Below are 15,461 nucleotides of genomic sequence, written 5' to 3'. Positions count from 1 at the left end.
TTACTGAATCGTTCATCTAAAGGTTGCAAAGCATGGCCTTGACAGTTCTTGACGGACTGAAAGGTTGAGTAGCCAAGTTTGTGTCGGCGGGTTCATTTTTCTTTTTGGTGTAGCAGTGTTCATTGCACGAAATCAATCTACTTCCACAAACCCAACTGATGCGATAAAAATTTGTTGTAACATTTAATATTGTCGAGACCCGACAATATAAATTTCTAAAGAATACAACAAGAAATGCCTTCACCCTGCAAAGAAAAGAAAGCCAGCGTTACCACAGTCTTATGGCAAAGGATCAGCCTCCAATCCAGCCATCTTCACCGACACATCCCAAAACCTCTTCCTCAAATCTGCATTATCAGCATCTTTATGTGCTGGATATGCCTTCATATCAGTCCAGTAGGCACCATTGGTTTTACCAGCAGCTGGTGCAGTAGCAGCTTCTATGATCGTGGCGGTTCCTTGCTCGGTGGTTCGTCCAACGAGGTTTCGTACTGTGGTGAATATGCCGTATAGGAATCCGTTGGATGATGTACGGTCTGAGCCTAGGTCTGATATTGTGAATCCAGGTCTGGTAGATGCGAGTAAAAAGTGTTGGTGATGCGAATGTGAGGAATTTGACGAGGGATGAAGATCTTACTGAGGGGAGGTTGTGGTAATGTTCAAGTTATGTTTCTCCAATCGCTGAGCCAATTCCCGAGTAAAGAGCACATTCATGAGTTTGGTATTGCAATCTGGAATAAATGGTTTTTAAGCACTAATCGTATTACCTCCGCCTGCCACTTGCTAACAGGCATAACTCACATTGAACATTGCCATTGATGGGCTTCTTTTCACCATTCAGGTTTCCTAAATCCACTTTACCCTAAAAAGTATCAGCAGCTTAGCAAGACTGTGCGAAAAAAATGACACGAAGGACGCTCGCATACCCTAAAGTGTAGATCCGACGAGACGTTAGCAATACGAACTGATCCAGCTGGTTTGCCTTTAGCAGTTTCAGCCAGTACAGGTATTAGGAGCAAAGTCAACAAGAAGTGACCTAAATGGTTGCTCTGGAATGTCTCATCGAAACCATCGCTGGTCTTTCGTTGTGGTCCAAGTGCGTTTGTCATTCCAGCGCTACAAGCAGAGGTTGGTTGGCTATCCAGTTTGGACGAGGTTAAGGGATATCACTATCTTACTTGTTGATTAGCACGTCAACAGGCCTCTTGTCACTGACGATTCCGGCAGCAAACTCTCGCACAGACGCCAAGCTAGCCAAATCCAGTTTGCGGATTTCAATGACATTGGGATCTACACCAGTTTTTGATATGATTTCGTTCTTTGCGGCCTCAGCTTTGGCAGGAGTTCGTACTTGTGGCAAACCAAAAGAAATGTCAGCTTGGAAGTGAGAGTGAAGTTGGACGGATGCTCATCGTTTACCAGCCATGATGATTTTGGCTGCCTTGTGAGCGGCAATCCATCGTGCAGCCTCTTTGCCAATACCAGCGTTTGCACCAGTCTAGTAGATCAAGTGGAGCAAATGTCAATGCTTGCAACAAGAGATGTAGTTCGTATGAGGAAGAGCACTCGTTTTCATTTTGGAAGAGTATCAAACAAGTATAACCATAAGCGATCTTCAGGGCATACGATAATGTAAGTCTTGCCAGATAGGTCCGAGTTTGTAGGGACAAAGTGGACCATTTTGTACGACAGAGTAGCGGTAAGTAAGAGAAGATATGTGAATTTGCAGTAGTTTACAGTAAGTTGGTCGGCAGACAATGCGTGTTCTTTGCTGCAACTGGGTTTTACAAATCCAGTCCTGCCACGTCGATGCTAACCTTTTTTTCGTTCAAATACAAAGGCCGCATACTAAAGTAGGAGCATGTAGGTGATTTTTTACGTGTAAAATAATCGAATATCACGTTCCAAACACTGTCCTTTGACTCACGAGCGGTATAACCTTGTCATCTTAACTTTTTTTTTTTTTTCGAAGTCATCAGCAGTTGACAATATAATAGGAATGGACAACGTAGCGCCGTTACGAGCACCCAAGCTGCCGAAAACCAAACTAGAAAAGGATAATGCCAAACGATTAATAGTAGTCCTTGAACAGGCATCATTGGAAACAGTCAAATTGGGCAAGGGCAAGGAAGGCCACTATGCTCTGCTGAACTGCGACGACCACCAACATATCCTCCGCAAACATGGAAGAGACATCGCTGACTCAAGGCCTGACATCACTCATCAGGTACGTGTGCTGTCATTGGTTCTCATTGCACTGGAATGTGTCTTGTTGTTTAAAGCAATCCAGCTGATCTGATCTAGCGTCTTTTGCTCGCCATTCTGACTTTCATTTAACATTTAGGTAAAGAATAGCAGACGTGGAGTTGCATTGTTGCTGTCGTATTGTGTCGAGCATCGTGGGCTCAGTTGTGGTCGCTTTTTTTGCTTGACTTTACCGACAGATTCTCTCTAACACTTTCTCCTTATCTCATACCGCATTAGTGCTTGCTAGCATTACTAGACAGTCCACTCAACAAATCGGGCCTGCTACAAGTCTATGTACGAACTACCAAAAATGTATTGATTGAAATCAACCCTCAGGTCAGAATACCGAGGACATTCAAGAGATTCGCGGGCTTGATGGGTATGTATACAGCATTTAGGAGGGCATTATCATTGAATTTGAGCTTGCAAGTAATTAATCGCTGGTCTCAAAAATCAAGACCTGAGATATTTATTTTCCATTGATCTAGTCCAACTGCTCCACAAACTGAGTATACGCTCAGTCAACGGTCCAGACAAACTCCTCAAGGTCGTGAAAAACCCAGTACAGGACCATCTGCCAACAAACGCTTACAAAATCAGTACGTATGCATCTACTGTTAGATTCATTTTTTTTTGCCTCTCTACACCTTCTCCTTTCACTCAACTCGCACATCGCTCTTCCACACACAGCTCTATCAGGAGACGCACCAACAACCCGCCTATCATCCTACGTAACAACACTACCGAAAGACACATCCATCGTGGTCTTTATAGGAGCCATGGCTGCTGGTCCTGACGAATTCGCCGATGGACTTGTAGATGAGAAGATATCCGTATCGGATTTCCCATTATCGGCGGCAGTCACTTGCTCAAAGATCACGAATGCTTTTGAGGAGTTGTGGAGTATATTGTAGAATATTATGGAGCCATTAATAATCTCTTTTTCTTTGTTGGTTGGGAATTTCACACATGCATTCATAAATACATTTCTCTTGATGATTCAAAAGTATTTGTTGTGTGCTTGGTATGTTGGTGTTGGGTGGTGGTGTGGTTACAATAGATTGCTAATGGGTGCTGCTGGAATTAATTGAACGAGTTTTTGGTACCTTGGGAGTGTTTTTGGTAATATATTGCAGATGTACACATCCATCAAAGATCATAGGATCTCTTTTTTTTGTCGGCTATGATTTCTCACAAACAGATTTTGCATTAATACACATTTCGTTTGATTCAAAATTATTTGTGTGTCTTGTTATTTCGGTTATGTGTTATGATTACAATGAATGCTGATGGATTTAGTATGATACAAGTGATTTCTAACTTAGTTTTTTCTTTTAAACAACTACTACTCAAGGAGTGAATCCTAATCGAGCAGAAGTATTCAACGGTTTGGGCATTCCAACTGGAATACGAATCTTCAATCCATTCGATTGTTGAATTGCACGTAGAACTGGTGCTACATCTCGTCCTGCTTCGACCCATTCTCGTAACAGGGAAGCAGCATACTAAGGGTTTGCAGAGAGGGCGTGAGATGTTTCAATATTTCAAACCTGCCAAGCTCAACAAAAACCTCATAAGGAATCTCATTTTAAAGCAATTGGACATTACCTCTTCAAACTCCTCCTCCTCGTGATCCCGAATCTCCAACAATTTAGCTTGATACATTAATTTAGAATCAACCTCGTTGGATTGACTCTTTCGCGTTTCCAACTAGACAAATCACAAGGTGTGTGAGTTTCCACGCAAAAAATAATCCGAAAGTGTGTGGTATGCAATCTTACAGCCAGATGCATATTAAACTGCTTGATCTCATTAGCTTTTTCAAATGTCGTCTTTGATTTGTCCTGGATTTCATGTCTGAATTGTGCAAATCTGGTATCGAGTTCCAGTCTTGCACGACGTGATTCTTCGTGTGCTTGCTGTTCACGTTCGTGGCGTCTTGTGATCTATGGAAATGTGATGAAACAGAGAGAGAGTGAGTGAGTTGACTGGTAGCACCGCAAAAAAATACTGCCGCAGGACTGAATCATGACATTCCAGCACTCAAACCACAAAACATATAACCTATAGTACCTGCTGTTGGCGGAACTCTTCAATTGCTTCCAATTGTCGAGCACGAGTCTTTTGATTGACTTCTTCCTTGGCTGAACGTCCTCGTCGTGGAGCAGACATTTTCGAGAGGAAGCAATCCAATTGTGCAAATCGTTTTTGCTCGTAGCTGGCGACGAGTTCGGCAGTGGCGTCAATTGCTTCTTGGCGTTGTCTATTGAAGTTGGCGAGAAAAAGGCAAATGTAAATGGTGTTTGTAAGTTGTTTGAGGCGCAGGACGAAAGACAGCGTAGGCTCTCCAAACACACAAAGACGGTAAGGACAATCAAAACTTACTTCATTCGCTCCTTATCAACCTCACCACGCCTCCTCGCTATAGCAGATTTGCGATGATTAAACACATCATTCCTTACACTCGCAGCAGCATCCAACTCCCTATCATGATCCTTAACATTCTGTTTCTGCCTAATACACTCCTGCAACTCTTCACTAAACACATGTGCATCCTCCACATGTTTCACTTTTTTGGTAGCATTTAGAGTCTTCATTTCTTCTGCATGCAGTTTATCCTGTCCGGCATAGAAAGACTTCAATGCTTTACGTTCGGCGTCTTCTTGTGAATGTTTGCGCTGTGCTTGAGAGACTTGGTGCAAGGCGGTGTCGCGGATGGATGCTTTGCGTGCATCACGTTTAGCGTCTTCGGCTTCTTGTTCCCTTTTGGATTTTTCGATTCCTTGGGCTATGCGTGCGTCGTCGACGGTTTGGAGTAGGGCTTCACGTTCTTTGCGGAGGGAGATTTGGAGTTCACGTTCCTGGTGAAGAAGTTATGTTATTATACATTATTGTTGAATAAGACATCCATGCATTGCAATAGCCCAAAAGAACCCGTCGTCTCTGTTTTCAATTACGAGATTTTCTCACCTGCATAACAGCAGCCAGTAGCAATTTCGAATTTAGCTCTCTAACTCGATCAGATTCGTAGAATTGCTGTTTTTGAGATTTCTCAATACGAGCCTTCCTCTCTTCCTTTAGTATGCCTGCCCACTCTTGATCTTGTCTAAGCTTTTCCTCCTATATAATCATATAGAATATTATTAGTACGGGCGCGCATCTTGAGCATTTGGATTGACTGTGGTTGTTTGGCAACTTGGTTCATCCCCCCTACCTCAATCAGACGCATACGGTCTTCACGTTGAGCAAGACGTTTCATACGCTTTCCCATTACAGTGTTGGCCCATTTTCCAACCATTTTCATTGATTTGGCGTGTAGCTAGAAGGAATTGTGAATTAATTCGTTAAAACAAGGTCAGCTTTCGTACAAGTTATGATTTTCGATTGCACAAAAAACATCACATAGAAGAACAGTATAACTTAGAAAGCAACTTCACAAGACTACAACTTGCATACCTCTAGTTTCTCTCTCGCAACCTCATCATCAGTATCATTGGGTCCACGAGCTGCCCACTCCCTAATCCTGTCCAACTCTCCCATTCCAACAATCGACGATGATGCTATTGCATTCACTGGCTCTGCAACACCTTTATAGTAGTTTGGCCTAGTAGATTCAATTGTTAGGTTTGCCTTGGAGTCCTTGGAAGCGTTGGGTGTGGATCCTTGCTTGCTCAATTCTGTGTTGCGTGCCATTTTGTTGGAAGAGTTGGTATATACGTGAATAGCAAGTTGGTCTGCTCGCTTGATGAAAGTGTAAACGTGTACGCGACTGAGATCAAGAAAAAGAGGATGTGCCTTACAAGCTGATTCATCAATCCATCAAGAGGGTGCTGCGCAGAACACAAAAGCCGAATTGCAGAGTCGTGTTTTTTGAGTGGTCTTTGTGGTGTCTGTCCGACGCATGTTGCGTTGTTGGAACGTTTGAAATCGTCAAATTTTATCTATTTGAGAATAAATGAGATCTATTGAGAATTTTGACTGCCAATCTATTGACAAAAACGTCTAAACTGGAGCGATATATTTTCAGACAAATCTAACAATGACATATAATGATGACAGGAAGACATAACAAATGTAGAAGCTCTGTCCATGAAAAACACATAGAACGACTCCTGTGGTGCTAATTTCCACCACCACAACCTATGCAAAAAAAATGTTAGAAAACCACGAGTAGTCAAAGTAACGGAATTCAATGTTAGAAAATGTGAGACCATTTACCTCCGCCTCCGCATCCACCACCGCCTCCACATCCTATTAGAAAGCTCAAATTGTCAAACCAAAAATTCCCAAAAGGTGGCGCGAACAAGATGATAAGATTGCTTACCTCCTCCACCACCTCCACAATTAGATCCACCTGCTCCACCACATCCTAAAGGGTCGAAAGATAGAATTCATTGAGCACAGATTCTAGGAAAAAGAAGTGACACGGAACGAGATATCACTGAGACAATGTTACCTCCGGCCATTCCACCACCGCCACATCCTGCACCACCACATCCTCCATAGCCTCCAGCGCCACTAAATGCGACAAAACAGTTAACGACAGACCAAGCCGAAAAGTATAGGCTTGGACTCACCATCCACCATATGCTCCTCCATAACCTCCATAGAACGCACCGCATCCGAATCCTATAGGGTATCCCCAGTACGGGGCAAATGCCCATGGTGCATAGCCCCAGTAAAGCGGGCCCATCAATGCATAAGGGTACATGTAAACTGATCCCATACAAGCGACCATTCCATATCCATTGCGGGTTTGTTGAGAAGTGGTTGTCGTAACTACAGTCATTGGTTGTCCCTGTTGACCAACCATTGCTGGGTTTGCAACTACTGCTCGTAGAGACGGATTGTGTGTCTTGCATCCTCCCTTTTCGTTTCCCAATGCCTTATTGATTTTGGAATTTTGCATCATTTTGAATATGCCGTATGGTGGGAACACGAATCTAGTGTAGCAATGTGTCAGATTCCAGTAATATGTTTCTGTGCAGTACATAGTGATCACACATGGAACAAACTGGAAGAAGAAAAAATTGGAGAAAGCGAAGCCATATTGGGCAACTCACCCAGCAGCAACCTGACCAGGTTTGATAGGACGTGCTGCCTGAGTAGCATAAGGTTCATTGAAATATTTGGCCCAAAGCAATCCAGTATCCAAAAACGAATTATCCAACTTGGTCTCCTCAACAGCATCATCGTGATTGATTATTCTGCGGCAATACCGCAATCCATAATTTTGATACTTTTTAGGATGTAGCTGATGTGTATGCCACCCTAAATCAATATCTAACGTTGGTACAAAGAACTTGGTCGGTTCTTTGGCCATCAATAGTAAGAATTTCTGGTATCGAGAGCATGCTCGATACATCATTTCTTCATTACGCCAGGCGACATCATCTGCCACCTTGTTACTGAATGAGCGTTGGCGTTGGACGGCTGCGACTAAGTCGATTGTCAGTGGAGTCTAAAGAAAGGGTCGAGTGTGTAAAGATGGTGTTTGAGATTGATGTCGATTCAGACTTACGGGAATGTTACGGTGAGCCATTATCACCATAGGTAGCGTTGACTTGCGAAGATTTCGCAGCTTTCGATGAGACCTTAAAGTGTCGGTCAAGCTTTTGAATATGGTCATGATAGCTGGCCTATATTATCAGAAAAAATGTTGTAGAAAGCTTGAAGGCCGCTTCAAGAGAATTTGTAGACAAGTGTACATACCATCCGACTTCATGTGCATGATCAGGCTGTCGCAACTGTAGCAAATGCCCAACTTGCTTTTGCACAGATGAATCCTTCAACAAGACTTCCATATCTTTAGCACCTTTAGCCACACTAATCGTTCCATCACGTTCATCCAATATCGATCCTCGCATCGGTACACTTAACGGATCCGATGCAGTCATTGCAAGCTCTTGCAGGAACTGTTCGGCAGATACAACTTCCAACGACTGTGGTGTTTGGCAACTGGGACATTGTAAGCTACCGCCATCACGATAAAACGTGACGTATTGCATGGGGTTTACTGTGATGGAGTGACTACAGAATGCACAGTTTACGGCGAATGGAGATGTGTCGTCCAGTCTTATAGCGTATGGCATACCACTTTTCGACCAAAAGTCTTCCGATTCTTTGGTTGGTGTATAGTCTTGGTCCATTGTATACATTTCGAGTAGGGGCATAGTGTATTCATTCTGTGTTATTCCGAACAGGTGGTAGCAGTCCTCATAGTATCGAACAGGGTTTAGCATGTGTGCGTGCCAAAACAGAGCAACATCTGGGACAAATGATAGTAATGAGAAATGAGTGCAAGCATAGACAAACTACAACACTGCATGAATTACCTATAGGTGGAATCGGCATGTTACCAGGATCTGGCTTGTAAGTCTTTAGTAGCACGAGCCACATAATATATCTCCTCTCAGATCGACATAGGAAGCCGAGATCAATGTTGGGATCTGGGTGTACGAGGTCACGGAAGCGATTGAGCAACGACAAATGTGCTTCACAGGTCACTAAATGTGAAAGTTGTTTAGCACAGAGCCAACCAACCCGTAACCAAGGGCAAATGCAGAGAGTCTAGCTGATTCATATACAGATATCAGCCAGCACTTGACGACAACGTTAGCATCTCCACCTCCATCTTGCACACTTTACACCATTCACCGCAAACGCAATTTGAGTTTGCTTTACCTGAAGAAACGACATTATCAACAACGATTTCTCCACCATTTCTGTAATCTGCAGGCAGATGCTTTTGTACAGAGTCGAATGACTTTCGTCCTATCACGTCATGATATGCGGGAGGTACAGCGAGTGAGCTGTTGGATGTTGAATCGAAGCTCTTCCTTGGAGCATTTGTTCCAGCTGCAGGAACGCCCAATAGATTGTTGGAGTTTGAAGCGGGTTTCTTTGACATCTTAACTTGGACTGTCTATATCTCAATGAGGGTTGCTGACTTCTGAAAACAGGGTTTGGCTTGAACAAAGCACATAGCCACTTGATCACCAAACAACCAACTAATCGCAAAAAGAGAATCAACCAACCAGTTGTAACTTTGATGCATTCACAATTTGATCTTGTAGCTAAAGTATTATATATTTTAAGGTGCCAAAAGAGTCTGACCATCCGTACCAACAACACTGGTTTTAAAGTAATCAGCCTCATAACACCATCAAACTCACTATGAGCCTCGTCCTCCTCACTGCCATCACCATCACTATTTCCTTCAATGCCGCGGATGGCAATAGCAAATACAAGGCTACAAGAGTTTCGACGCCGTCTAATTGGATATAGCTTATGGGCAAATACTTCTGCTCCGTGTCAAATAACAACACACACAGATCATCACCGACTCCATCACTAGAATCGAAACAACCAGAATCACAATTTCATACTCTGGTAAAACTAGATAACCAAAATTGTCATGTTAAAACGCCTGACAATTCATAGCAAACCTTTTCAAACGAGCAGCCTCATATCACCATCCCAGACACCATCAATTCCTTCATAATACTTGTCCTCCTCCTCGTCACTATCAGATATTCCCGGACCGCCGGACATGGCATCAAAAGAAGTCAAAGTGGTACGCGTTTTGACCATATAAGTACTCCCAGCGAAATTTGCTTCAGCCGAACCCAACCTCAAATTCTCCACACCATCGAGCTCTGATTGCTTCAAACACTTTTTCAGCAATCATGTCCCCATACTTGACATTCGCATTTTTCAGATTCCAGCTTGGCGTGCGCACGATATGACTGATTTGACCAACTTAAGAGAATATTGGAATGAGACTCATATGTCACAGTTAAGCGACATTTATGGAAACCCCAAAAACCAGGTTATATTGGTCGGGCAATACTTGTAATTGAGCGAGCATTCACTGAAAGAGTTCCAATCCACCAGGAAGCGAAAGTTAAAGGTCGGCCGTCCAATAGGTATCGACTTTGAGGTTCTTCAATCCATTTAGCGAACCCAGACGACGCAATGACATCTCCTGAAAGATTTTATGCTTCAAGTAGAGGGAATGTAAATGCCATCATGACTGGACGAGTAAACCAAAAGTCTACATGCGACGTCCTTAATATATGTAGGGCCAGCACGAGGGACCACTTCCGTCCATTGCTCAGCATTGAGATCAGTGCATTCATCGTCCAGGACTAGGTAATAACAGCAGTTGAGCGACTTCACTAAGTGCTTTTTCAAGTGTCGTCTTACATACCTCAAAGTTCTCCCGTAACCCTAGATATCTAAACCTCACATCATTCCTTCCTAAAATTTTCAAGTTGCCAAAACTGGAAATCCAATTTTGAGGTGCTAGAGTCATGTTCAGTCCAGAAATCCTCAGCGCTCCAGAATAGCAACAGAATAGCAACTTCTAACGGTATATGGATATACATTTCTTATTTCTTATTACGAACAAACTCTATGAAGCAAGTCCCAAGCCAGAACCTCTTTTCAACCCAACTTCCTCAACTGTTCACCTGCATCTCCAATAACACCTTCCTTTTCCTTGAAGGTGTATTTCGACAAGACTTTTATAATGTCTCGATAGTGTGCCCACCATTCAGTCAGATTCCCTCTCCTTCTCTTTATATCCACTTCAGACAACAAGTCCATGATAGGCGTATACACGGTCTGGGCACCACGAATACCAATAACAACAGCATCAGCAGAATCATTGGCATACACACTAGGGTATCCAATTCGGGTAGTCATTACTGCTAATGCAGCTCGTTCCTGAATCCAATCAACACAATTCACAGCCAGCCGAGTAGCTCGTGTTCTATCTAGTGGCGATGGTATACCTCCTTGTTGTAGATGACCCAGTACAGTAGTTCGGGAATCAAAAAGACCTGCTCCTTCATGTTTGAATATATTGGATATCACCGTAGTGTTGAATGCATCGGCGGCAGCGTACTCTGAGACAAGTACTACACGTCCTTCTGAGGCTGTTTGGGCAACCTCTTCTTCACGGTATCGTCGACACAAGTGAGCAACATCTGTGCTCAACATGCTCAGAGATATGCCTTCTTCTGGAGTATAAACGTTCATAGCCCCAGTAGTTAGACCTCCCATAACAGCCAAGTACCTATCAAAGAGTAAGCGAGAATTCGTTAGCACGACATGAGGATTAAGACAGTTTTTTTGCAATGCAAAGCAGCAGCAGATACTTAAAGTCACACTAATCCTCCTCAACAACACGTGGCACTTACCCACACTCGCCACCTTGAACCTCAACTACAAACACTCGTCGTCGACTAGCACTAGCCGACACCTTGATACGGTCACAGGCTTCAACAATAGCATTCAGAGCGGTATCACATCCGATAGAGAAATCCGTTCCAGGGACATTATTAGATACAGTGGCAGGTAAATGAATCATAGGGATACATAACGATGGGTATTCTTTACGTGATGCCACCATAGTCAATAAAGAAGTAAAGGCTTCAAATCCACCAACAATCATCAAAGCCTGGATATTATGCTTTTGTAACTGATAGGCGACGACACCCAATTCAACCCATTCTTCTACTCCCCGTGGACGGATTTGAAGCGACGCATTGACTGATGGTTTCGGATGAGCACGATTTGTACCCAACTCGGAACCACCAGCTACAGCCCAGCTGGAGACTTCCTTCCAGGATAGAGCTTGGACGTCTCCACGAGCGAGTCCAACAAAACCGTCTCGAATGCCTAATGGAGTATGACCACGATTCAAGCATAGACGCACTGCAGTTCTGGTGGCAGGATTCATGCCTCCTGCTGGAGCTCCGACATGTACAATACCGATTCTTAGTGGCTGTATACGCAAAAAACCAGTGTCAGAAAAGCTGAATCTAGGAGCAAAAGGGAAAAAGACACAAAGGGACTATCAACGAATAGGTTACCAGATCAGTTTTTCGTGCACCAGGTCCAGAAGCCAACAGGGTTGCTTCGATATATGCATCATACGCAGCAGTGAAATCCGGATCTCGCAACTCCATAGCATGTGAAAAGTCCTTGCGAGCAATAGCTTCACTGACTTCATGAGTCTATGCAAAAATACCGTTGGTGCCAAGTCTCAGTAATCATTAAGCCCACAGAGGGAAACTTCACTAACTCACCAGCTTGACGGCATCCATCAGTGAAACTGATGTAATCTTGTTTTGACTCATTCCAATCATCGGAGAAGGAGTGGTGGGAGTTGATCGTAAGACAGCTTCTACAGCCTCAACACCTTGAGCTGTAGCCTGTAGAGTATTCATGTTTTGTTTTAGTTGTTTTAGCATGTGAGACTTCAAATTGTCTGTCCAATATAATACATACGAGATATCGGTCATATGCACAAGGGGTACCACCACGTTGAACATGTCCCAACGTCGTGACACGAGTATCCAGTCCAAGACGTTCATCAATGACCTTTTTGATGTATTCAGGCTTGATGGGTTTCAGTTGTCGATCAATGGCACCTTCACATATAATCACTAGTGTTTTACGATTTCCTAATTCTCGTTGCTACAATGGAGTGCGAGGCCGTTGAGCTCATTTCGGCACATTTGTTTTCTGTAAAGCCAATCTTACTATGCGAAGAGCTTCACAAAACTCTGTCTCCCAATCGTCTCCATAAGCTGGATCCAACGGAGGAGGTCTCTCAGGTAAGAACACCCAATCGGCACCAACCTAAATCGAAGGTCAGGAAGGAATCAAACTCTGAAAGATACGAGGCATGAAGCCATTGAAATGAGACGTACTGCTATTGCAGCCATTAATGCCAACCTAACATATTTTGTGAGCGAAAAAAAGAGGATACGTATCCGATTGCATTCAACGGCTTGCAAGACATCTCACCATCCACAATGCCTTCCCATGACTTCCACCACGAACGCGCGTTGATGAGAAAGAGCTGTTGACGAAAGAGAGTCTACAGCTTCACAGATTCGATGTAAGGATGTGACGGCTCCAATGGTGATATCTGGTGACGGAATGGAGAAGAAAATTATCACCGCAATCTTTCAAGCTGCTCGACAAATGTAGCATTATAATGCATACCGGTGGAGCACATATCATTGTCAATAGATCCCACCAAACCAACAATGGTGAGATGCTCACGCAGTGAACTACATTGAGACTCTGTCGCCAATCCTTGAGATACAACGAAAGTAGGTGGATTGAGACATAATGCTTCTGGAATTTGGCAATGCCTACAGAAACATAGTCATCTACCTTTCGATATCACTTCATTCACTAGACTACCCCATTCAGCACGCAGCATATCAGCACCCGTCAGTGAACCATCACCACCAATGACAATCAGAGCATCGATTCCATTCAGAATCATATTCAAGGCCGCTTTGAGGCGTCCTTCACGAGTCCGAAACGCTGCACATCTGGCTGTACCGATAACTGTACCTCCCTAAGAATTGTTTCAGCATATTTGAGCATTGTGGATTTTTTGCATGCAAGACTGAGCCATCTACCATAGGCATAAGTCCACGAACAGCATTCCAAGTAAGCTCTTTAATCTTGTCACCTCCATCCACCAATCCTAATTTCGGGAGGAACGAAATCAAGAGACTTTTGTATTGCGAAACTGCGGGAAACAAAACGATCTGGATCTCGCTGGCGTTGACATACCTTGATAGCCTTCAAAGATCGCATATGGTACACATCCTTTCTGGAGAGCAATCCTTGTAATTGATCTAACGGCAGCATTCATACCAGATGAATCACCTCCAGATGTCAATATACCAATCTTTTTAGGTGTCAAGCCGACCGACAGGCCGTTTGCCGGTGATGGAATCCCGTTGGCACCAGTCATAACTACTGGTTCTGTACGCGATGATGGTGCTGCTTTGAGAGATATACCATGATATGAAGAAGGTGCAACGGGTGGTGCAGCAGTTGTAAAGGCAATGAGGTTGAGTAGAGGGTCAAAGGTCAAGACACACCCATCTGCGTGTGCTCGTGCCGCATGGGCAGTAGGCGATGAGGGCGAAGAGACATAGCTTGGTTCTTTAGGTGGACCAGATATCATTGCGTGTGGTCGTTGTAGTTTGACAAGACTTGTCACAACATCCTAGCGTGAGATTTGAGATAATCAGCGTGATTTGACATTAGTTCCAAAACAACCCAACGCAGGACGGCAGTACTTTTAGACTCCTTGCGACCAGAGTCAATATAGCAGAATCGACAAGATCAGCTGCAGTTGAAGCCAAATCAACGGCTAGTTTGCCTTGACGTGATTTAATGTTGAACGCGTCAGACGAGTTTTCCACCAGAGAGAGTTTGATGGCGATTCCATTTAAATCCGAGTGAGGATCTCCATACAATTGCAGCCAGACTTGAGATGGACTGGCTGTATTTGCCAATCTAAATCCAATTGAGGCATAGAAGTCCCAAGTTTCTTTAAATAACTCTGGAGAGGGTGCTGTTAAATTCAAATGAAATGCTGATATCGACGTCAATGGTGCTGCCATTATATATGACAAACTTCCTTTGCACGTGCGTCAATTGAAAGTTTGCGATTGTATGCGATTTGCAAGATTTTGAAGCAAGTTTCGTGACTCACAAAAGTTGAAGAGCAGAAGCGATGTCGAACGTGTCAATACATAATATTACGCAAAATATTACTGGCTTTATATATACTATGTACACTTGCATTCAAATTGATCTGCGAGTTCGAAAGATGTTGTTGCAAAGGATTGAGCATACAGTAGTAAGTATAAGTGCCGTTTCATTCCTGTTCGTTCACGAGCAATCATCTTCTTGAACCGTTCTTCCACCTGATCAGCTCACGTCAACACCCTTCTTGCTCAACTCGGCTCTTGCCATATCAATCTCCTACACAGAAATGTCAAGATCAGCACTGAAAGCCTTGAGTGATATAACCACTTCGCATCCAAATTTGTTCCTACAGTCATCAATGAATCAAAGGCTGACTTGGGAGCATCTGGGAACGAGACTAGTGCAAATCCAATGCTTCCCAGTGAATACGATCCAAATGTAACTAGGCACCACCATGGCAACTAGAACGGATAGAAAGATTTGATTAGAATACATTCAGAATATCATATCACAGGGACGTTCCAAGTCTAGACTTGCCACTGGAGCGATTTGATCAATCCAAGCTGGCAATGAGAGACTTGGTACAAGTTGAGTGTGAAATAGAGTAGCTAAATATACAAGAGCAATGATTCCAAATTGTGCTGCAAATGATGTGGCACGGGACATGTCTCAACTAC

The 15,461-nt window shown here is 43.5% G+C and overlaps 6 protein-coding genes across 6 annotated transcripts; 1 reads left to right on the top strand and 5 right to left on the bottom strand.

The window, feature by feature from the left end:
* Positions 1–279: 279 nt before the first annotated feature.
* Positions 280–1,680, bottom strand: SmJEL517_g04833 (uncharacterized protein; the record flags this gene model as incomplete). Its single annotated transcript, XM_031170761.1, has 7 exons — positions 280–568; positions 638–731; positions 802–862; positions 927–1,116; positions 1,179–1,350; positions 1,420–1,498; positions 1,627–1,680. The coding sequence occupies 7 exons, from the start codon at positions 1,678–1,680 to the stop codon at positions 280–282; spliced, it is 939 nt and encodes a 312-aa protein (XP_031023282.1).
* Positions 1,681–1,999: 319 nt separating this feature from the next.
* On the top strand, positions 2,000–3,161 carry SmJEL517_g04832 (uncharacterized protein; the record flags this gene model as incomplete). Its single annotated transcript, XM_031170760.1, has 5 exons — positions 2,000–2,227; positions 2,345–2,399; positions 2,495–2,626; positions 2,736–2,846; positions 2,938–3,161. 5 exons carry the CDS (start codon positions 2,000–2,002, stop codon positions 3,159–3,161), a joined length of 750 nt encoding a protein of 249 aa, XP_031023281.1.
* A 435-nt stretch (positions 3,162–3,596) lies between these two features.
* SmJEL517_g04831 (uncharacterized protein) lies at positions 3,597–5,940 on the bottom strand (the record flags this gene model as incomplete). The annotated part of the gene is made up of 8 exons (XM_031170759.1): positions 3,597–3,752; positions 3,856–3,957; positions 4,029–4,193; positions 4,321–4,510; positions 4,633–5,108; positions 5,218–5,367; positions 5,462–5,566; positions 5,704–5,940. 8 exons carry the CDS (start codon positions 5,938–5,940, stop codon positions 3,597–3,599), a joined length of 1,581 nt encoding a protein of 526 aa, XP_031023283.1.
* A 427-nt stretch (positions 5,941–6,367) lies between these two features.
* On the bottom strand, positions 6,368–9,157 carry SmJEL517_g04830 (uncharacterized protein; the record flags this gene model as incomplete). Its single annotated transcript, XM_031170758.1, has 10 exons — positions 6,368–6,387; positions 6,466–6,498; positions 6,572–6,616; positions 6,704–6,765; positions 6,825–7,190; positions 7,311–7,708; positions 7,769–7,886; positions 7,960–8,515; positions 8,583–8,753; positions 8,932–9,157. 10 exons carry the CDS (start codon positions 9,155–9,157, stop codon positions 6,368–6,370), a joined length of 1,995 nt encoding a protein of 664 aa, XP_031023284.1.
* A 1,538-nt stretch (positions 9,158–10,695) lies between these two features.
* SmJEL517_g04829 (6-phosphofructokinase) lies at positions 10,696–14,696 on the bottom strand (the record flags this gene model as incomplete). Its single annotated transcript, XM_031170757.1, has 13 exons — positions 10,696–11,329; positions 11,454–12,040; positions 12,129–12,272; positions 12,345–12,470; positions 12,547–12,735; positions 12,802–12,900; positions 12,972–12,996; positions 13,069–13,192; positions 13,270–13,362; positions 13,444–13,633; positions 13,698–13,765; positions 13,855–14,296; positions 14,370–14,696. 13 exons carry the CDS (start codon positions 14,694–14,696, stop codon positions 10,696–10,698), a joined length of 3,048 nt encoding a protein of 1,015 aa, XP_031023302.1.
* A 310-nt stretch (positions 14,697–15,006) lies between these two features.
* On the bottom strand, positions 15,007–15,450 carry SmJEL517_g04828 (uncharacterized protein; the record flags this gene model as incomplete). Its single annotated transcript, XM_031170756.1, has 3 exons — positions 15,007–15,060; positions 15,135–15,245; positions 15,325–15,450. 3 exons carry the CDS (start codon positions 15,448–15,450, stop codon positions 15,007–15,009), a joined length of 291 nt encoding a protein of 96 aa, XP_031023303.1.
* Positions 15,451–15,461: the final 11 nt, after the last annotated feature.

Source organism: Synchytrium microbalum (assembly GCF_006535985.1).
Source record: "Synchytrium microbalum strain JEL517 chromosome Unknown SmJEL517_scf0036, whole genome shotgun sequence".
NCBI lineage: Eukaryota > Fungi > Chytridiomycota > Chytridiomycetes > Synchytriales > Synchytriaceae > Synchytrium > Synchytrium microbalum.
Note: the sequence above shows the minus strand (reverse complement) of the source record. Positions and strands in the feature narration are given on the sequence as shown.